Below are 24,516 nucleotides of genomic sequence, written 5' to 3' on the forward strand. Positions count from 1 at the left end.
TGAGTTTTGTAAATAAATATGATTCCTTGATCTTCTTTGCTAAATCTTTCCTTTCATTGAAACATAAATCTAGTCCTTAACTTCTTGATGTAATCTTGTGCATCCTTGAGTTTACTTTTTGACCTTTCATTTTCATCATTTGTTTGATCCAATTTTTAAAGTGTTGTTGCATAGTTGTTTTGCAAATCTATTATATCCATTGGGATCTTCCTCAAGTTGTTAAACTTATTCGAAGTAACTAAGCTCTGATACCAATTGTTAGAAATAGAGAGTACTGAGAGGGGGTAAATCATTATTCCAACACTTTTAATTCAACAATGTATTCAGCGCTTAACCATATGCATGCATAAATGAATAAACTAGAAAATATATTATTCAACATCAAGAAACCCATAACACCATGATTGTTAACTTAGAAAACCCTAGCCAAGGGAACACCCTAGTGGGGATGCTACCCACAAAAAATGCACTAATCTAAAAATACTCCGAGTGTTGACCTTGTTTGGAGTATATTACATACATTTAGTACGTCCTTGTTACAGGACTAGAGCTTGTTAGAGGTCTCAATCTTGTTAGGAGTTGTATTACAATGGAGCTTAGTGCTCATACAATAATATACATTCTATACACAACTTATAGATAGTATGCCAAAATTGATTATACTAAACATCTATACAATCATATCTACCAACTAGGCAATCTTTGATATTTGACTCTGTAAGAATGTGATTACTACCATACTATGAGAATATATTATGCTCCATATTTATTTTGTAATCATATTTTGCACGAGGAAGTAGATATTCCATTGATAAGTAGGAGATAATTTCCACATCAAGCCAAATTGTGATATTGCTATTAGGATTTAACTGTGTGATTTTGAGTCAAACTCAATGACCCATGTTTCATGAGTAGTGATTCAACATGAATCCATCTCTCGTGAGAATAAATGGAACACTTAGCACTCATTGGATCTAGTTGATGCTCACAGGGGTGAAGCACCGGGACAGGACATAATCACCTAGATCCAATGAGTGCTAAGTGTTCCATTTATTCTCACGAGAGATGGATTCATGTTGAATCACTACTCATGAAACATGGGTGATTGAGTTTGACGCAAAATCACACAATTAAATCCTGATAGCAATATTACAGATATTCCATTGTTTAATATCACATCATGCATCAAGATGTCTATTTTATATTTCAAGAATAGTTATCAATCAATTGGTTATATGAGCTTATGGATAATGCTAAAATGTATCAACTAGATACTATTATGATATGTTGATATGTTGTTCTCTTGTCGTTTGTGCCTTGCTCTTCTTCTCTTTCCTGAGCAGTCCTTTCTTTGGACTTGCTATCATGTTTCAAGAGTTGTTATGTTTCAGTTGGTTGTACGAACTTCTGGACCATGGTGGGGTATCTTTGCTAGTTAATACCAAGATATTTTTGTACTCTTGCTGTGGTGCTCTCTTTCCCTATGCAGTCCTCTCTTTGGACTGCCATTTATTTTCATCGTAATACTTTAGCTTTGATCAATACAAGAAAATAAAGGAGTGCGTAAATTGTCAAAGGATTCTACTAAACAACTATACAACTAGTGAAAACATAAAAACAAGCCTGGCAGACAACCAATGAGATTTTGAATTATTTTCTTACAAACAAACAGAAATATAGGATTTTTTCCACAAACAAGGATCTTAACCTTCCTCTCTGTATGTGTTTTGAAACAATTCGATTACTTGAAATACCATACGGTATAAACACAAGGTCAAAGGCTTGGGATCACTGTTCTCCAGCCATGGTATCATATAAACAAAAAAAGCACAAACTTTAGAAGGGTGTTTAGAAGAGTGTTGTCAACAAATTGACCAGCCAGAACAGAAATCCATCTCTCCATATCATATCTTCCAAACGCAATTTGAAGTCAAATAGCATGTCATCTTGTGGCCACCATTTCATTGTTTAGTTTGACGACTTTGTAAGGAAGCATTTAATCAGCATCCCTCAATATCCTCTTTGTTAATCCCCCATCGAAAATGTAAATGCTCAAATAAGAAAATCTCAGGATGACCTCTAAAAGGAAGAAAAAACCATAAATGTCAAATTGGCATTTACAGCAGTAAAGCATATGTCAATGATAATCAGATTTTTTTTAAATAAATAGAAACAACAACCGACAGATGTGGCAGAATACTCAGTCAGATTCTTGAATACTAACATTTAACAAACGAAGCTACAACCTTTCCAAGAATACTCCTGATGAAGAAATCTGAGAATATCATCTAAAGATGCATAGAATAATAAGATAGCTTTGCCTATAAATATAACAGCATTCCTTGAATATTTGTGGTAAAGAAATTCCCAACCCATATCTTGGGATCGTTTAATTTGCATCTATACTTTATAAGACGTCTAAAAACTTCTCTTAAAATATACTGATGTAAGATTGTAATCTTAAAAGATGATTTAAGAAATATTCTTCCTCCGATTCTTTTCCAATCTCTCCCTTTCACGTCTGATATAAAGCCTCTCCAGCACACACTTTGCCTCACAATTGGGAAAGTTGCTAAGTTCATAGTAATGACGAGCAACATCTATCAACCTGTTCCACCAGAAACCCATTGATTAAAAATCACATTGGATGAAAAGCATTACCGAACAAGAACAAGCACTAAAAAGAATAGCACTTACCACTCTCCTTTGACATCAGTGACAATGCGAATGAAATTTCTACTTGTCAAAACATACTCATTATATACGACCCATTCTGGCTTGTGATCAAGACAGGTTGATGGATGTAAATGTACAACCTGTAAATTACAAACCAAGTAATTAGTAAAGAGCATAAGTAATCCACCAGAGCTGAAAAATGAGTGATCCAAATTACAATAAACACTAATGATTGAGTTCAAAAGACAAAATCCACTTCAACAAACTATTTTGCACCTGATTGTCTTTCACTGTAAGATAATGTCCAGTTTGCTCAAGATGAGCCACTTGCATAAAATATCCTGCTAGCATTGCCTTGCGTATATTAAGATAATAGTTACGGCTTTTAAAATCAGTGCTACACAACTTAAGATTGTATCTGATCATGATGCGAACTAGTTGTTGCCTCACATTGTCAGCAGCCTTGAGTGCCCTTGAATTTATAAAATTTTCAAAGCACCAAGTGGAATCTTCATCTGCAAACCCACAAGGGCAACCAAGAAACCCAAAATAATAATAAAATTCATCAATAAGCAAATCATTTCCATCCATGCAACTAGTTTTTCTCTTCTGGACAACTCTTGATATGTTTAATAAATGCTAGAACAATAATAATTCCCACATATAATAATCGAGAGGAGTATTGACAAAGGAATTGAAAAATATGTCACCGTGCACATAGAAAACATGCAAATTGCTTTTGTAAGAAAGAGAAGAAATTAAGAGAACCACAAATCAGGTCAAGCAATCTCTTGGAAAGAAACCAAAGACTCATCTAGGAGGAAAAAATTAATAGCTGGTTATTGACCAAAAAGTGTGTTAATCAGTAAATGAAATTCAATCAAAAAGGAGTATACACACTATAGGACAACTGACTGCAACCAATTATTTAGCAGAATCAAATATAGTTAGTACTTTATTATTATAATGGCAGGCATTCAAATTAACTAGAAACAAATAGCTTGTATGCATGATATTTAGCAGAACCAAATACAGCTAGTACTTTGTTATTATAATGGCAGGCATTCAAATTAACTAGAAACAAATATTTGGTGGAACAAATAATACTTACTGTTTTGCTTGAATGCATGATAGACATTTAGCAGCGTCAGGTGATCCCCGTCACTGTGTGTAAAACAAGCCTTTGCTTCATCTGCAGCTTTCTGGGCCTCCCGTGGCCGGAGAAAGCAATTTGGGACTATAGAAAGAAAACATTGTCATCACAGATGAGGCCCATGGAAGGTCAGCAAACGCATAGATTCGAGATCACACCACATGCACCATGAGTGGTGAATAGAGAACTGCAGCTATCTGCATCATGGCTAAACTTAAAGAATCTATGTCAAAGACCAACAGACTGCACTTTAGCTACATGGCATTTCATCTAATGTTGACAAGAGCCAAGACCCACCACACACTAATAACAGAGCAATTCTTCAGGACCTAATGACTGACCAAAAAAACAGGCAATACACACGACAGCAGATTTAGGGAAAAATTAACGATTTTGAAGTACCTGAAAGCATAGCAGTGATAGAAAGAATCTCATTGGAGCAGTTAAACTCAGGGCTGATGACTAGCATCTTGGACATTTGTGGATCCAGTGGAAACTCACTCATCAGCTCTCCCAGTTTTGTCAGATTTCCATCTTCATCCAAAGCACCCAAATAGTTTAAAAGCTCTAATGCACGCATCAATGTTTCTGGAGCAGGAGGATCCATAAAATCAAAATGTACGAGGTCATCAATGCCTAGTTTCTTTAAAGTAAGAACAACATTTGCCAGGTTAGATCGCAAAAGCTCAGGGTATGTCTGTGGCTGCAGCTGATCCTGAAAACTTATTTCTGTGTAAAGTCTGAAGCACTTCCCAGCTTGTGTACGACCCGCACGTCCTGCTCTCTGATGTGCACTTGCTTTTGATATAGGAGAAACAAGCAATGATTCTACTCGTACCCGAGGATTATAGACTTTCTGTTTTGAAAATCCGGGATCAATCACATAAACAATTCCATCGATAGTCAGAGATGTTTCAGCAATATTGGTGGACACAACAATTTTACGACCAGGAGTACTACCCTCCTTTGTGGGTGGTGGCGCTGGCTCAAAAATCTTCTGCTGCATGGCTGGTGGAAGAGTTGAGTACAAAGGAACAACTTTCAAAGGACCAATATGATCACCCAAATTCTGCACCTCCCTTTTTATTTTCCTACAAGCATCTTCTATTTCCTCCTCACCAGTAAGAAATACAAGGATGTCTCCAGGAGGTTCGCGCATGTGTATTTGGACAACTGTCCTGATTGCAGCTTCTAAATAATCCCTCTCAGGTTCTTGAGTATAAAATATCTCAACTGGATGTAATCTTCCAGGCACTTTCATAAGAGGGGCCCCACTAAAATATGCTTGAAATTTTTCAGCTTCCAAAGTTGCACTCATCACAACAAGCTTTAAATCAGGCCTATTTTTAAGAACTTCCTTAAGAAGTCCAAAGAGAACATCTGTAGCCAATGTCCTTTCGTGTGCTTCATCCAGAATTATCACTCTGTAACGCTCTAAAAGAGGATCAGTCATTGCTTCTCTGAGAAGCATACCATCTGTCAAATACCTGGAAGAAGTGTGAATAATACCCCAATTACCAAGAAACAAATGATGAAAATATCACTGCAGTTGTTATTCTGAAATTGAACATTTAAAAGAAGCAAGGAAGGAATGAAGCTTATGCACCTATAAGATTATGCTTTAGCACAAAGCAACAAAATTTGTATGTGTGCAGGGTGCATGCTTGTGCATTTGTGCAGTTGTGCAGGGTGCATGCTTGTGCATTTGTGCAGTTGTGCATGTGTGTGTGTGTGTGTGAGTGTGAGAGAGAGAGAGATAGAGAGAGACAGAGAGAGCTCATGTGCCAAGCACACAGGGTAGTCTGACTTGACCTGACTCCTGACTTTATCATTATATGCAACAAAAACAGAAAGCATCTTATAGTATTACCACACAAAGCTCAATTGTCAATACATATTAAAGTGAGCTCTGTTCCAAGTTAGATAAAATGCAAGTTCAACCAATCAGCTATTCTAGACTAGCCCATAGGAATTGGAACTCCAAATTCACTTGAAAATTCAATAGTCTTAGCGTACAAAGTTTAATGGAAGGAGCTACAACTCCGAATTTCCCTCAGCAATTTCATGTACCTTCTACTCCTTGAAATTCAGAGCTGTGAATTTAGTAGATGGCATATTTGAACAGCAGAGAGTGAGGACTGGAGGTTTGCACCACCAGTTAAGGCAACTTCAGGGGATTTCTTCTCAATAGGATTCTAGTCATTTTAACTCAATAATTCTTTTCACTCTATGAGGTAACTTCAAATGCTTAGGAGCCTAAAACAAGTGGGTGAGAGTTGCAAACAACTGTGGAGAATTTTTGACAAATGGAGAAGTGATTTTTTACTGACTAATTCTTGAAAGGTAATTTCAAATGCTCAGAAGCCTAAAATAAAGGGCAGAGAGATGCAAATCTATATTCCACAGAACTATTCTGTTTTACTTTTAACCTGTTCATAGAGAAACCAACCTGTCCTTCCCTTGGTATTAAGAACATTCTTGATTCAATTTAATAGTAATACATTAAGATAAAGTATGATACTCTTAAAAATTGCTACTTTGCAAGATTTGCTTTAAATGGCGAATTTCTAGACAATTAAAATTTCTTAGGTTCATACTTTAAAACAGTTTTTGAACTGCTACAATCTTCAAAACGAATGCTATATCCAACTTCTTCACCAATTATCACATCCATTTCGTCTGCTACACGACGAGAAACTGACATTGCAGCCACTCTGCGAGGTTGGGTACAAGCAATCTGCTTTCTATTGTTTGTATACCCAGCTTCTACCACAAATTGAGGAATCTGTAAGAAAAGTTAATGTCAGAAAAATTTATGGCACAGAAGATAAAAGCATAGCGACCAAACATAAACATCTGCTGCATACATGAGAAATTATGCAGAGAATTTATTTGCCCACGAACTATGCAATGCTATCATTCCCAACTTATCTGATAAAGATTTAGCATTTAAAAAATGGAACCTACTAAGGACAACATTAAATATCTATTAAGCATAAAAAGAAAGAAATAACACTAACCATGCAATACAGATATTTATTTCTGATGAAGATGTTTAGGGTTTATTTTGTAGCTTTAGATTACACAGTTAGAACACTGATTTCAAAGCAATAAAAGATAACCAAGACAATTTTCCAAACAGAAACGCACTAAGACTTTCTAAATAATAAATTTTCTTAAGAAGCTCGGACATACAAAATCAAGACTCCTAAAATTAAAATACACGGTAAGACTAGCTTTTACTTTTGTCAAAGAAGGGTTAAAATGCAAATTTAATGCACCATCAGCTATATCAATGGAGCTTTATTGACATGTAAAATTTAGGAATCTTATACCATCTAGCAAGGTTCAATTCCAGCGGCAGTTTGCACCACTTGAATAGATGCTAAACTAAGGGGGCAAGATCAGGACAAGTGACATCAATCTTTTGCAGTTTAGACAAACCTTGACCAGGGCATTTAAGCCATGTTCCTGGGTTCTCATATTTTCACCTGGGTTCATGTGTGATTAGGTCTTGGTTTCAGTCCAGTGCAGGTACACTCCCAAATACGCCTAAGGTACCACCTGGGCAAACCCAGAAGAATCCCTGCGTACCCATAGCCACCAGGGCCAAAAGAGATTTTCAACTTTCAAAAAAAAAACCATCAAAAACAGCTTGCAACCAGTCCACTGTTCCTAAAGTTGAGGATTTTTACGTTTGCAGCTCATTTGAAAAAAACACAAACACCAAGAACAGCATTTTTTCCCTCCAAGCTGCCATTGTTGGGTTTTGAAGGTTGCTTCATGTTTTTTGAAGGTGAGGACTACAGAGGAGTAAGACCTACACCAGCAGGCTACAAATAGCTGCACAAAGAATATTTAGCTTTTAAAGGTGAGCAAATCTTTCAAATTTTTCAAGTTCTCAATAATTATTTTGAGCTTTCAATGGACAATAAGGGGTCGCAATACTGTAACTTTTTTCAATTGTAGTGGTACCATCATAAATTGTACCTAAAATTAGAATCTCCAATTCCACACTCTCCTTGCTCTCATTTTAATATTTACTAGCAATCGCACCTTAGTGTGCAATGGGTACACCAAAGAGATGCAGAAGGCCAATAAAAAAAGTTGTACACTTACCAAGTATCAAAGTATGACAAAAACAAAATCTTTAAATCAAGAAGATAATCAAGTTCCATATTTTTATACAATAGACACAAGGAGAGATCTGAATGGAAAGAGGTAGAGACAGAGAGACAGAGAGAGCTTATACACATACAATATTTTGGTTCATCTTTCTATGCTACTTTCAATACTTTATGGAAATGAATTTTGATAAAGTTTCTCCAAGAAGACCCTAAATTGCCTTATTCTATGTCGAGGAGACTTGTCGAAAACTACTGTATATAATCCTATGTTCATGATATTATAAATCTGTCATCCATTTGACTGGATCCCTATTAATCTAGTGAGCTAGTTTAACATTTACTTAAAATAATTTTAATGATCATATAATTCATAATGAACATTTATGCACAGACATGTTTAATAATTGGTCATTGATACTTTGGTTTTCATGATCTTACCTCTCCAAGTGGGGTTCAAGGAGATTAATGTCATGTATCTTATTGCATCTTCTATGTACATAAAATGAATATATAAAATACTTAGAATTGTATTTGATCTTATTGTTGCAAAGTATTTCTTACTTGTATGCATTAGTTTTATGTCATGACATCAATGCCATATACATATTTAATGGTTGTTCATCTACATGGGTTTGTCATATTCTCTAGAAAGTTATAAACCTCCTTTCTGAATACAATAGATCTTCAAGGTTCATTTTATAAACACTGTTATTTTAGACGCAATGGTAATAAAAGATAAGTAGGTATCAAAGATCATAGGACCAATCACACATGTAAATTGTCCAAGTTTTTAATTGTGTGCGCGACCTTATCCCAAATTAGACTAAAAATTAAGTAAAACCAGATCATATTCCTGCGAAGCATTTTTCAATATTTTTTATTTGTCAATTCAGTCAGATGTTAATAATATTAAATCCAAAAAGACGAATTACAAAAGTTGATGAGATTAAAAATCATTAAAAGCCTACAACAACAACCCTTGTCATTCTCCTTTATTATAACAACACAATCTTTTGTTGTTCACCTTCATAAATATGTCCAGTAATCACTCATGCCTAGTTTGTTAGGCATGTCAATGAGAAATAAATCCTGATAATATTTAAGACCTCCAATTAAAAGCATCACCTATAAAACTTCCTCAACTGCCTCATTAAAATTGGGAAGCTAGTTTTCAATTTAAAAATAGTTAGTTTTCAATTTAAAACTTAAACATTTTGTGCACATTCACAAAGCTTATAATCACAGGATTGGATCAGTCATCTCAAAATCAATAAAATATCTCATGTGAGTCGAAGTAAGAGTAAATCCTTACCACAATTTATATGAAATGTACATTAACTTACAAGACCCATTTCTACGTGTTTCATAAATGAGGCCGTGTCAGAATTGTCTCTTACAATTTTTCAAAATTTCAATATAATATTTTAGTTACTTAGAGAAATGATCAAAGTGACATATGGTTTCCTGTAGTTTAGAATTCCTTCCAATCATGACCACCATGACCATCTTATCAGCCATCAGAGCATGTTGAGTACACCTACCTACTGTAATATTTTAATGCTTTAAATCAATGTCTTGAAAAAGTAAAAGTCACCTTGATAAATGGATATCAATGCTTGGGTTTGTATAGAAGATTACACATAAGTTGTTGGCAATGAAAGCATAACTATATGTCCAGAAGGGAGAAATATGAAGTGGCTACTGCTCAAAGATTCTAGAAGAGAATTCCAAGGGATCATGCATTTGAATATTTAGCAAGCGAGATGAAGAAGCATGAGAGATGGATCAAGGCGTGCTCTCACAATATTTGGATGAAGCCCTGGCACGGATAATGGCCTTGGATGCTTCCTTTGTAATAGAGTGGTATAGTTCTACGTCAAATAGGTGGATCAAGCTTCTTCAAATGTGTCCTCAGATGTGAAGCGATTGGGAAGAAGTTTAGATATGAGGGATCTGAGCATGCTTGAGAATCAGATACCATTGTTCCTCTTGCAAAAGCTACTGGAGATGCACCTAGGTTCTCAAGACAATGCCAAATAAAGGCTTTCAAATATGTTAAATATTCTATGTGACAGATTGTTGCCGTTTATGGGAAAGAATCCTATAAGTTCAATGTTATGTATAAAGAGTGGGCTCACATACTGGAGACACTCTATTATTCAATTGTCCCTATGGCGGAGTATAACACATAAAACTGAAATAAGATAGGCAAAAGGAGCCTCAGTGATAGACATATGAATACTAGGTAGGATTTCTCAATATAAAATGATTATAAATGGGTTTTAAGAATAGATGCAATGATGACAAAAAAAAGGATAGCAAATCTTGACATACAAAAAGATAGGTTATTCCAATACACTCACATCAAGATACGAAGAGATGAATGCATTTCATCAAATCAATTACATAGATAGAAAAGACTACAAAACTCCACCATTACAGAAGAGATCATCAACTTCACATACAAGAAGTAAGCAATAATAATTGATGAACACGTTTGAGACATACGACTAAATGCATTCTTTATTATCTTTTTGAAAATATACAAAATCAAAAACACTTTTCCACATGGTGTAAAACCAAGTCTCTTTGGAAATTTCTTCGTAATTTCCCCTTTACCAAAAAGTCTCTCTTTATATTACATAAGCCTTATATTCACACTATTCTCAAATAACTACCAAGTAACCATTTATTTTAACCACCCAACTCCTTTGCCTATATACTTATGATAACTACCTAACATGGGTTACCTAAGACAACTACTTACAATAACTACCTAGAGCAACCACTTAGTATAAATACCCAAGTAATCACTTAGAGTAACCCAACCTTTTTGGAAGAAAAATAAAATTTACCAAACTTTTACAATTATAGACCCCAAACTCCAACTTTAATTACAATGAGTGACATAGTCACATTTACATAAATGTCAACGGTGCGAACGTCATATTACCTTCAAATGCAGAAATCACAAACATCATCTTCACCACATTTCTCGATCATTCAAGATGACTACTTAGTTCAAGCCATTTCTTGTAAGGCGCTTGTTTCAATAATAATCTTTTCTTTGTCCTCTCGCTTTGATCCTTAATGATGATTGTTTTAGGTTCACTCCTGCTTTTACTAAAAAATGGTCTACATATTCATGTGTCCATCCAATTCAAATATTTTGAGATATTTCTGGTAAAATTCACTTTGTGTGCATCCCTCTATCATTTTATTCATTCCTATGAGTTGCCATTTTTTAAGGCATGTTTTCAAAGAATACTTGTGCTTTGATGGGCTCCATGAGCTGACACGAGGTTATTGTTTGAGTGATTTCATGTCTTACAGAGGCAATCTACTAAAGTCTTGGAAATCATAACATTTGGTAGTGCTCATTCTTTGTCATTTTTCACAGGTGTTTTTATTTGTACAACGACCAAGGAAATGAGAGGTCATTTCACATTTGCCAATTTAGCTTTGCTTCCATCTATGTAGAACTGCCAAAGATATCACCTTTATCCAACACCCCTCGTGGTTTGGAAAGGAACAACATGGGTAGTTATAATAACTACTACCTTGCTATTTATTTTTATCGGCCTTTTTAACAACTTTGGCAACTCTTCAAAACTGCATATAATCAAACTTCACCAACTTGCCCCATATTTGAATCAGACTTTTTGTCATGGTTTTCAAAAAGCTCCTTTTCTTATAAAAGTTATACGCATTTGACTGCATTTTATAAACATTTCTAAGCAAACTAATTATGTATATTTCCAACAATCATTTCATAAATCTTTGAAACATTTTGAAAAGGATTATGCGCATTCTCAAACTTCTGATTTTAATTAATTAATTTTCCTTATAGAGCACAATGATGTATGACCACATTTATTTGGGAGAATATTTTCAAAGGGCCTCTAATTATACATTTTCTATATATCTGTACCAACACATCAGCAAATTATCTAACAAAAGCTTCGCACCATTTTGCTTTGATGATTGTTCATACCTGTAGGCTGATCCACTCCTTCACATTTGATCATTGCATTCACCGAGAGGATAATGCCATTGAGGCAAACTATGAACCAATGAGTCATGTTGTTTGTGATTTCTACATTTAGCATGCATCTCAACAAATCCATCTTGTGCAAACTCTCTGATCATGTCATTCCAAGAAATGATTTCTTTATGAGGCAATCTTTAGTTATCAATGATCATCGTATTAATGAGAATATTTTGCAGGTCTTGTATTTTTTGAGATCATTGGGCAGCATAAAACCATATTTCTTTTGGGTCACTCCATTAAACAATCACGTTGAAAATGATTCCGCACTGTATGTCAAGAACAAGGTATTTACAAATATTATATTTGATACAATCATTGTATTGATAAGGCTCAATGGATGCCAATGTGTTGTTATAAACCTCTCGTTTTGTGGTGCATAATAGGGAGATTATTGACGTGAATTGTAAAACTTGGCTATACACCCGATAATTGCATTTGTTTGGAATATCTTGAAGCGGCTCCAAAAGGTCTTTGTCATACACTTCTAGCATCAACTTCATCTCCACTTCTAAAAATGATAGTGCATCTACCTCTTTAGATGGATAGTTGGTTAAACTAGGTAGATGTAACTAATTCAATTGTGCTTCTGGATTTGATTGTGAGAATATTTTTGCATTGACATTTCGAATCACACTCTGTGATTCATCATCAACGTCATATACTGATGATGGATCACAAAGTGTGATCCAAAACTTCAATGCAAAAATACTCACACAATCGAATGCAAAAGCATAATTGAATTAGTTTCAAATGGATTGTGGAAATCTTCTTGTTTTTAGGTAGATGTAATTGTTAATGTTGTAGCTTCAGTCGGATTGATTTGATCAAGAGATAAACTGTTATGATTACTAGTTAACCATGAGCAGATATCAACCATGGGCAAATACTATGAGATGTACTATCAATGGAGACACCATGAGGAGATATTTGCTCTAGTAGACATCATGAGACATGATGTCAATGTGCATACCAAGAAAAGATGAGTATGGTGAATATCATATGGTTGATCTTCTTGGGTATACCATACTCTTGATGTTACTGTGAGGTAATATTAGTACACTATGTTGTTTATTTGGATAGAAGTCATCCTCTCTAGCCAAGAGGGAGTGTTAATGATTGTAGCTTCGATTGGATGATTCAAATGTTTGAATGGCTTATTGGCCTTAAACATTTAATATCTATCCTTTACTATTATTATCATGGACCATTATTATTATTGATAATAAATTATTAAGTAGATTATATATATGTGTGAGATATATTATGTGCGCGCGCACACACACACACACACATTTATTATCTATACATAAAATTATTATCATAATATATATATATATATAGATAGATAGATACAAAATTATTATCATAGTCACAATAATACATTGAGCAAATATTATTCGTGATATACGTTGAAGCAATAACTAATGTGAATTAAGATATTAATAAGAGAAATGTCTCTACAAGAGACATGCCCCTATCTATCTATCTATATTGAAAGAGTAACTTGAAACACAAAAATTAAATAAGTGCTATTACAAGTTACAACAAAGATATATCATATCATCTTAAAGGAAAGCATAATATTAGGCATCTAGTAGACAGAAATTAAAAGCAATATTTCCTAAAACTAAATCTGATTAAACCTTAACATGGTATCAAAGTGGCTTCCTTACCAGCCTATGAGGTTTCAGAATAAACCTCCCCAACATAAATGGGTTGAACAATTTTTTGAGTTAGGTTTAATCTTGTTAATCTGTAGTTATATCTTTCTGGGTAATTTTGTCCATTTGGAAAGAATTTAGTTGGATCTATCAAGTATGTTGAAATTTAATGAAAAGTAACGGATGGAAGAAGCAAAATGTGATCTTGCTTTGGCTAGGAAAAGCCTATCAGAAGTTGCCTTGCATTTTTTAGTGCCTCAACAACCTTGTTGAAGAAATGTGAAGATGCACATGTACCTAAATTTGTTTCCATCGGTGCTTGTCATTTTGGAAAAATCTCACCTTCATTAAATGGAAACATTCAAGGCGATGTAGAGAGCTTGTAAGAATTTAGAGCGGAACTAATAATTATGATTTTAACTTCAACCAAGTGATCGATAAAATTAAAGTTAGGTTTCCTAAAGGAGGCGAAATCATTCAGGGAGCAACTGCTAATTATGATTTTAAGTTCAACCAAGTGATTGATCAAATTAAAGTTAGGTCTGCTTGAGGAGGCAAAATTAGGCAAAGGCTAAGACCTTAGTTTGTTCTAGTATCATCATGTAACAAAGAGAATGAAGTTCTCATACATTGCATATTAGATCACATACGATTTTCATCTAGGAAATCAAATAATTCTGATCATATAGGACCAAAGGTTGGAGCATTGGCAAATTTGATAGAGGATAGTGATATTCTTCAAACATCACATTGAATATCATTTCTCACAACTATTTGACACGTTAAAGCTACATGGCCCTTAGATGCAAACCCACAAGAATGGTGGCTTTCTCTACCAAAACAAGTAGGAGATCCGAAATACCCTTTCAACAAGCACTAGGCCCACTATTATGATGCAGAAAATTTGCCTATTTACTTCGTTGGGCGAGGCCACCAGAAGTCTATGGTGTACTCAAATTCTTTATTGTTTAAAAAAAAGGCTAATAGTTGAAGAACCGTTGCAACCAACAACACATCAACATTAATTTTGAGTTCAAATCTGAACTTGGGGTATGGATGTGAAGACTATGGTTCATATCGCTAAAAAGTTGTGCGAAGCAAGGCTTGAGGTGCTTCGAAGAATGTTGAGTACTTGTATCGCCTCACAACTCTAGGGATTTGTTCGAAGATCTCTTTTTTGCAATACTATAATTGTGCACAGTAAAACAAAGGTAACACGAGAGATGTTCGAGTCCTCACAAGGATGCCTCAAGGTTGTTGCTAGATGTACAAAAGGACTAAGGATGTATGTTGTTGCGCATGATCCAATGTCATTGTTGATCAAGAATATACTATTAGTGTGGATTTAGTATCATTTGATAAGGCTATATCTATAATTGACTCAATTTAAGTTCCATATAAGTTTGATGTATTGAATAAAATATATGTCGTGTTTATAATGTCTAAAGAATATTGTTATAATTGTGTTAGTGAACAGATTGTCCTCCAAGAAAACGCGTGCAAAAATAACCCTAAATGCCCAAGTGAGAAGACTAATCAGCACCAACAGTTGGACAAGTTATCATTGGATTGATAACCTTCCTCTGAATTTTATCGAGTACAGCTCCCTGTGTAAGATATTCAATGAATTAATTATGGATGCTTTTAACCAGAAAGCACGAAAGGATTTCAAGCACCTATCTGTAAACACAGAGTAGACGCGTAAACTTAATAACTAAAAAGAAAGAAAAGCAGAAAACAGCAGATTACACGAAGTTCATTTGCTGTATGCTGCATTACGAAGGGCAAAGATCAAAGGAATAATTTCCATCCTCTTGAGAAAAAGAAGAATCAAAGCTTCAAAGGGATCTCAATATCAAAATGTGTTCAGAAAACAGCAACATCATATGCACTTAAAGAAAACTGAAAGTTATGAAAAGATTACAATCAGTGGAAAGTAAACTGCTTAAACACAAAGTTCTAGTTGCGGTCATCTTTCAAATCTCCCTTCTTTAAGATGTAAAAGATTACATAGATCTTATTACACGCTGCATCAAATTTACTATCTAGAAGAAAATGAAAACCCTCTCCCATACATTAGATTTTCAAAATCAAATTCCCTTTAATAACTAACACAAAGTTTAGCAAAGTAAAGCTTTGTTCTGCCACAGCTCCAAAGTCTGTTTTCTTTTCCCTGGAGAACTAGAAAATCTCTCTATAGAAAACTAGAATCCTCTCCCTACAGTAGCATAAAATTTGCTGCTGGAAAGGAAAAAATGGAACCCCCTGCATTCACTTGCTGTTGCATATTTATCTTTTCTTTGTTGGTTTCAATTCAATTTGTGTAACTAATTCTTTGAAAGAAAACCCATCTTTTTATCTTCCTGGGGCATTAGATCAACTCCAATCTTTTATAACTTGGCATCCTCTTTTAACTTTTAAAAAGGTTGCCCTTTATAAGATAAACTTTACCGCAAGTTTGATTATTTTCAATGGCCTCCCATCTTTATAATATCCTGCTATAAAAATTTCCCTTCGGCTGCATTTAATTATTTAATTAAGGACTTTGTGAGCACCCCTATGATATATGCATGGACAGGTGGCATTTGCTAGTGATGAGGCTCTGTCATAATTTTGTGACTGTCATTGACAGTTTTGACAGTACTCTACTCAATCAGCTATAACTCGTAAACCAGGAATAATTTTGAAGATCACTCCAGTCAGGTCATGAGTAACTTGCCTCTAAACAACATATCCAAAGCTGAGCTAATATGCCCCTCGCACTGAGACTGTTTCTCTGGAACAGCAAGCATCCGAATTCAACAAATCTTGATCTATTTTTCTTTAAAACACAGCCCATCTGATAACATATAGAAATGTTAGACCATTTATGTTAAATATATATTTCCTTGGCTCCAAATAGATGCATTCATCTTCTACAACCACGAGCTCTAAGTGGTACAATCTATTCATTTGCATGCATGTTTTCCCATTGGCATATGGTTGATTGTTGCCTCATTAATGATGTGTTCTCATTGTTTAACATGCAATAGAAAAGTGTTTAGAACCTTCATCAAGTACATTAGATGGAATATCAATATACATTTTAAATGTATAATGCCAATAGTTGTTTCAAGTGCTCTTTGGTTGAACCTGTGCTTTGAACATACTGAACCAGTGAACTGAATGTTGAACCTCTGAACTTGACCTTAATATGAACTTTGTATCATGGAGCCTCCAATTTTGTGGGATAACAAACTGCAATTCTAACCTGGGAAATGACTCATTGAAACCAAGCCACTGAATCGTACATGTGAACCTCTCAAAACAGATCATTAAACCTGCATGAACAAGTTGGACTGTTTTGAACTAGTTTGACCTGCTTCGAACTTCAATTCGAAGTGGTTCAAGATTCTGCACTTGAACTTCGAACTGTTGAACCTTTGAAAGTACTGGACTGACAAAAATTGATCATGAATTGTGAACTTTTCTGAGTCAACCATTTTGTACTTTGAACCATGAGTCTGAACTTTGCTTGTATTGAACCTGCAAGATGAATCATCTGAACCACTGAACCATTTTGAACTACTTTGAACTAAGGTTCAAAGTGGTTCGAAAACACAAACTACAAGTTTTAAAACCATGTCCATATTGGGTGCTAACAAATTGTTAATCATTTTATAAGCAGCGAATGTATCTTATTTCATTATTTCAGAAGGCATCTAAAACTTAACTATTGTCATTATTATGAAAGATAGTCGATCTCAAAACTACAAAAGAATAAAACAATACTACCTGCATGAAAGGAATGTCATGTTGAACAGGAGTTATAAGAATGAGACAATTTGTATTCCTCAAATCGCACTAAACAACCAACTATGTATCACATTTCTTTCTCTCTGTCATATGAAATATAAGAGTAGTGTTGCATCATATTCTAGTTTATGGTTTTGAAAGGGAAATCTCTAGCATGTTAAGTAACGGCTAGAGCACAACCTAACTTGTACAATAGTTGGTTTGTGTAATATTTAGTAACAAAATGACTTTGAGCCTAACTCAGTATAAGACTAGAAATGGGTGTTAGGGTGAAAAGGTTTCATGATTCCATGAAATTGATTTCCTCTACCAATGTATTAGCAATGCAAGTCTTCTAACATATGATATATGAGTATCATATTATTACTGTGAAGAGCCATTGCAGTATGAGACATCTAGTCATTTGCTTGTGAAGAAAAACAAAAGCTCAAGCTATGCGTACACTACCCACTAGCATGGAGGCATGAACAAATAGAGGAATAAAAATATTATTTCAAATGAATATGAGGTCCATTCAATTGGTAAATCGATTTATTTCCAGCATTACATAGTCTTAGTGAGAAATTAGGAATGTTCAAAGATTTAGAGGAAATTGACACCATGCGAGCAAACTAAGCTTCCGTGATACGAAAGCAACTAGAGGATTTTCTTAAATTGACTGTTGCAGATCTTGATCAGTTCAAAGAGAGCGGCCCGTGTTGAGATGGTTTCTCTTGTGACCAAGAGGATATGAAAATTAGCAAGAGCTTGAGCTACAGAGGGAGAAATACAAAATCCTTTTTTTGATGGGTATCAACAAGCTCGTGTGACAGTGTAGCTCATGTAGCTCCTTGTTTGGTTAACTTTTTGTTTGGTTAACTTTAGAATCAACTCTATTTTTGTTTTGAAAATCAAGTGAGAATGTTGCCCTTGTTGAGAGGGAGTCTCCATTTAGAGGGAGTTTGCCATTACATCAGAGGCAGCCTTGGACGAAGAGGTCAAGAGGTTGATGCATGAACTTGAAAGTTTAGAAGGGAGCCACATTATCTTTATATCTAGTGCCTGCCAAGCCTAAGGATAAATTTACAATTTAGTACGTTCACCCATGTTACTATAAAACAAGGTATGCTTCTGTGACAGAGGAAGCAGATAGAGGATATGCTTCAGTTGACTTTTGAGGATCTTGGTCATTGATTTAGAGGGAGTAGACCATGTCGAGATGGATTCTCTAGTGATCAAGAAACTATAGTAGTCAAAGGACTATGATTCGGGAGATGAAGTTCCATGTGTAGGCTAAAAGGCCTTTGTGTGAATGCTTAAATTGTAGATGAATACCTAGAGTGTTATTCATTTAGAGTACATTATCACTGAAGATTTGACAATTAATATTTTCTCCAAAGCCTTCAACCAAAGTGAAGTACATTATTGAAGACAAGCTTGGAGGTATGGATGAGAGCCCTTACTGAGAGTGGGACTCAACATCAATGATTTCTAAAATGTGCCTTAATGCATCCTACTCAATGAGAGAGAAATTTGAGGTGAAAACCCTTATTCCACCTTCTGGGAATATTCATGGTGGGCCCCCCTCTGATATTGTTCATGGTGGATGTCATGTGAATTATTACATGATCTTGTGAAAACTTCCTAAGAGGTGAAGATCTTTCAATAAAATTTACTTGTGCTAGTATTGTAAGGTGAACATCTTAACAATAGTTTAACCTGCTATCATGATGGATGTCACATGGATAATGTCTATGGAGATCATGACAGTGCATGTCTCTTATGTAACTTTTGAAGTTACATTACTGTATGGCATGGTGTATTGAAGACACCATGTGCAGATCTTTTCCTTGGTAGGCATCATGAGACTTGATGTTTGTATAAATTATAAGGTGAATATCTTGTATATGATATTCTTGTATACCATACTTTGATGATACCACAAGGTAACATCTAAATAATGGATCTACGTTAGTATTCTTCATCACACCATCTTCTAGAATATCATATTGAGATGATATTTCTCTCTCATTACTCGTTAGTACAGTGTGTTGATCTAATAGACAATCCTCCCTAGCTAAGAGGGAGTGTTAATGTTGTAGCTTTAGTCGAATTAATCTGATCAAGAGATAAAATGTTATGATTACTAGTTAATCATGAGATATCAACCATGGGTAGATACTATGAGATGTTATATCAAATGAGACAGTAGGAGATATCTTCTCTAGTAGACATCATGAGACATGATGTCAATGCACATACCAAGAAAAGATATGAGTATGGTAAATATCATATGGTTGATATTCTTGGGCATACCGTACTCCTATTGTAATTGTGAGGTAACAGTAGTGCAATGTGCTGTTTATTTGGATACAAATCATCCTCCCTAGCTAAGAGGGAGTGTTAATGATTGTAGCTTTGATTAGATGATTCCAATCAATGAAATCAAATGTTTGAATGGCTTATTGCCCTTAAACATTTGATATCTATCCTTCACTATTATTATCAAGGAGCACTATTATTATTAATAATAAATTATTAAGTAGATATATTTATGATATTATATATATGTATATATATTATACATATATATACTATATATATGAGATATATTATACATAAATATATATACATGATTATTATCATAATCATGATAAACATTGAGCAAATATTATTTGAAATATATGTTAAAGCAATAACTGATGAGTTAAGATATTAACAAGAGACATGTCTCTAAGGGAAACATGCCTCTTTGTGTGTGTGTCTGTGCGTGTGCGTGTGTGTGTGTCTGTGCGTGCGTGCGCGCGTGTGTGTGTGTGTGTGTGTGTGTGTTGAAAGAGTAACTTGAACCACAAAAATTAAATAAGTGTTATTACAAGTTATAGCAAAGATATATCATATCATCTTAAAGGAAAACATAACATTATACATCTAATAGACAGAAATTAAAATTAATATTTCCAAAACCTAAATTTGATTAAACCTCAACAGCAATAACTACCTTTATTTCTCATCTTTTTGAGAAACTTAGAGAAAGCCAAATAACCGATTCCATGGGATGGTGCAGGTTTGTGCACGAAAAAACATATCTTTAGCATCTTACACAATGTAGACTGTGAACACATTATTTGTCATTCGCATTTTGAGGGACCAAAACCATATTGCATGTGTTGTGTTAGAGCAATCTCAATCTGCGTATCTAATCAAATCTTTAACACACTTTGGTTGGTGGCAAAATATTCTTTTGTTACTTAGCCTTGCTATGAGAATTTCCAATGTTGTTTGTAGCACAAAAATCAATCTCTATAATGGCAGTGACTACTCCTTTTATTGAGAGGGCTCCTCTGCAATGTACGCAGCCACAAACTGAGATATGCATATAATAAGTGTTGTGGAGAAACAATTATATTAACCATTTAAATCAAAGTGTAATTTGTAGTTTTTCCATCTTGAAGTTTGTCTTTGATTTGTCATTGCTTTGTATTCTTTTCATAATCACTTATCAGTATCTTTCACAACTTCAATAGCTTGACAAAGTCTTCGACAAGTATATTTACATTGGTTCATCATCCTCCCAGAGTTGTGCAACACTTAGGGAACTTCGTAGTTTGCCCGATATCAGCAATTCATAAAATTATTGGGTTTTGAAGTGACTTTAAGAATTTCATCAAACCACTGCAAAATACATTCAGCTACCCAAATTGTTTTTTATAATAGGTATTTCGAACAATTTGAGTAACTTTCCAATGAGAATTTTAAAACCAAATTCTTCACATTCTTGGAATATTCATCTACAAACAACTTCGGTTATTAAGGATACTTTTGAAAGTTTTTAAAACAACTGATTCCATCGGACTACAACTTTTGAAAACTGTCAATCATATATAAATACCCCCCCTTTGGTAAATTGTGTTTGTTGGGTAAGAGACCTATGACTTTGATCTCTTTCATCAATTACTCCTCTTGTCAGCATTTCGATGTATTTTGAAAACTTTATGAAATGACCAATAAGAACATTCAAATTATTTCACAATCTCTGCAAAACAGCAGTGGAAGTTTAGAATTGGTAACTTGGATGCTTAAATAATATTTCAAAACGATTAGTACCTTGAGCCTTTGATGAAATTTTCGAATTTCCATTCGATGCCAATGAGTGGAAACTAATTCTCACAATATAATGTATTGACCTTTTAATAGCTTAGCTAAGATATCCAAATTGTTTCTCTTGCTGCAGCGCATTGGTTTGATATGGGTTGGAAATAAAAAGGTTGCATTTGTTTGAGGGAATTTTGCTAAACTTTTCGTATGACATAAAATACTTCCTAATCTCACATGCATGTGTAAACATTATATCTCACAGTTTTTGACAGGGATCACAAAATATTCTTGCTGTGAGATAACAAAGGGTAGTTGCTTGAGGGTTCTTAGTGATTCTTCAACTATGGATCACTCAAAGCAATGATTTTCATGGAAACAAACTTTTTTCTCAAGATTAAAATTGAGGCTAAAAAGATTTCAATTAACCTTGTAGCCCAATAAAAATGTTTATCACGGGACCTCCAGCTCCTTTTAAAATCATGAGATCCCTACCTTAGAGCACAAATATGTTGCAAAGAATTCAGGGTTCAAGCTCAGCCAAGGCCGCTTGCCCCACATTCAGTCGACCCGGTTGAGATCGGATCATACACTGAACCCCAGCTAAAATTGGTGGCGGAGTTTTCACCGTTCAAACCACCATAATCTAAGTAGAGATATATGATCGATAATGATATGATTTAGTGGCAATGTAGATTCACTCATTCATTCCAAAGAGCTTTGAATGAATCGGCGCTATTCCACACCATTAATTTTAAGAAATCAATCCCATTTCTATATCAGTTATTTGATCCGTTTTAGTAAGAACCTAATAAGAGCGGGGTTCCAAAGCCTGCCTTCCCAATTACATTTAAAAAACCACCGTTCATAGCTATGGTCAAACCATGACATTACTACGGGTATAGAAATCTTAATAAATCGATGGCATTTAACAGTAAAAGAAAAAAAAATGTTATAAAAATCACACTAAGCATGAACTCGAGGCATATGAAACTTAACAACAATAACAACATCAACCCAAAAAGAATTAAAAAATCAAAACGCTAGGGTTTTACCTGTGTAGTTTTACCGCTGCCAGTCTCTCCAACGAGAATCATCGTCTGAGACTTATCTAGCTTGTCAAGAAAGTCCTGCTTTTCCTGCCAAACGGGAAGGGTCTTCCTCTTCTCTAGTATTTCGTAATATTTCTGAGAATAGGGACTTTTGTTCCATGGATTAATACCTGCCAGTCCATTGGGCTGTGTCTTCATCGGGACGAGGGCATCCTCGTTTACCACGTCGAACAGGCTCACTTTCTTCTTTCTTTCTGAAGCCATCAAAGCGAAGGGAGACCACTTTGGATTCGAACGCGTGACCTTGCAGAGACGCGAGAATAGTCGTTCATAACCGGGGAGCACTTGGAGAGGCCAATGACGGTCGTCGATGTCAGGCGGTGAGAACGGATGGCTGCTGTTGATTTCGGAATTCTTTATTTGACTTAGACTTGCAACCTTATACAACGGAGAATATTGTTTTGTTGTTGTTTTTGTTTTTTAAGTCTCAAAGGCAGGAGACTATAGTTTTCATTTAAAATTTTGCTATTAGTTTCTTTTCAAAAATAGTGCAACATCTATTAAATCTATAATTTTAAGCAATATTTCCATTAAAGTAGATTTTTCATAACTAATTTCTATTTTTCCATTGGCTCTTTTTTTTTTTCTGGGAAGTCTTTTAAATATTTTATTTAGAAAATTAGAAAAATTACATTTGTTGGAAGTAGTTCACAGATACGTGTTTCACATGCGGCTTTCCTAAGTTGTTCTTTTTCCACGCAGGTACTACATGCACCATTGCACCCACTTCAAAGACTGCAGTTGTGACACCTGTCTAACTCTTCCACCTGTTGCAGATCACTCGACTAATTAGAAAAAGGAGAGCCCCTCCCATACAAAGCATGTATGAATACTTCCCCTCTCCAAAATACTGTGCAAACTACATAGGGCATACAGGTTAGACATTAATGGCCATGTGATTTTAGAGGGCACAGAGGTATGGGAAACGATTTTTGTTATTCTGGCACAGAGGTATGGGAAATGATTTTTGTTATTCTGTACTGACTATGAAGAATTTGTAGGTTCCAAGTTTCATTTGTTTCAGTTTTGCTTAGTTCCACAAACCCTCTTATACTCCATTACAAGCTTCTCTCGCCTCTCTATTGATGTCGTGTCCACATTTTTTTCTTTCTCAACCAATTTCTATATTTTTTCCATCAGCATAAACCCCTAATCATTTTATTAATATGCTTTTTGTTACTAAACTAAACCTCCCATCTGCATTTAACGGAAGTGTCATTTCAGCACAAGAAACATGGTGTTCCCCTTTGATTTTTGGATTGCCTTCAGAAGGTTGCAACAAAGCTAGGTATTCTGCTCAAACGTTTTACTATTTCTTTTTTGTTGTAGCATTATTTTTGCCCTTTTCTATTGTAAGCAATGAGTAGGGAATAAAGTTTACAGGGCTTTTCAATGTACGTTTTATTGATATCTATTCTTTATCATTTTTTTGTGGAGTGACTACTCGTGGAAGCTTTTAAACTAATGATATGTGTACCATCTTTTGTACAAAAATTGAATTCATTAGCTTTTGCGGCCAACTCTTTGTTAATCTTTTTGGCTTCAAGGAATGCAGAATATAGATGAAGTTAAAATATTTAAGCTAGTTTTAGTCCACTATCTAAGTTGCAGAAAAAAAAATGTTTTACAACAATGTAGTTTACTTTTAATCTGTGTTTTAATGAATGCCTTGAAAAAATAATAAAAATGGATTGTTCATAATTGTGTTCATGTTCTTCCTTAAAATCCCTAGTTTCAATTTTCATATGATCTTCAAAGTTGATACCGTACTAATTAGTTTTTACTTCCTTGTCTTCCCTATGCATTTTATGATCCAATTATTTGGCAAAATGTGGGGAATGTGTTTGGTTCTTTTCTAAAATTTGCC

At 34.7% G+C, this 24,516-nt stretch overlaps 1 protein-coding gene across 1 annotated transcript; it reads right to left on the bottom strand.

Annotated features, from left to right (window-relative positions):
- Positions 1-2,135: 2,135 nt before the first annotated feature.
- Positions 2,136-23,009, bottom strand: LOC149571117 (putative pre-mRNA-splicing factor ATP-dependent RNA helicase DEAH2). The gene is made up of 7 exons (XM_089812677.1): positions 22,593-23,009; positions 6,427-6,614; positions 4,232-5,316; positions 3,788-3,913; positions 2,953-3,191; positions 2,698-2,816; positions 2,136-2,608 (listed from the first exon to the last, which is right to left on the bottom strand). Exons 1-7 carry the CDS (start codon positions 22,851-22,853, stop codon positions 2,473-2,475), a joined length of 2,154 nt encoding a protein of 717 aa, XP_089668803.1. The 5' UTR covers positions 22,854-23,009; the 3' UTR covers positions 2,136-2,472.
- Between the last annotated feature and the right edge of the window lie 1,507 nt (positions 23,010-24,516).

This window comes from Cupressus sempervirens, chromosome 2 (assembly GCF_028749045.1).
Source record: "Cupressus sempervirens isolate cs-2001-9-10 chromosome 2, ASM2874904v1, whole genome shotgun sequence".
Lineage (NCBI taxonomy): Eukaryota > Viridiplantae > Streptophyta > Pinopsida > Cupressales > Cupressaceae > Cupressus > Cupressus sempervirens.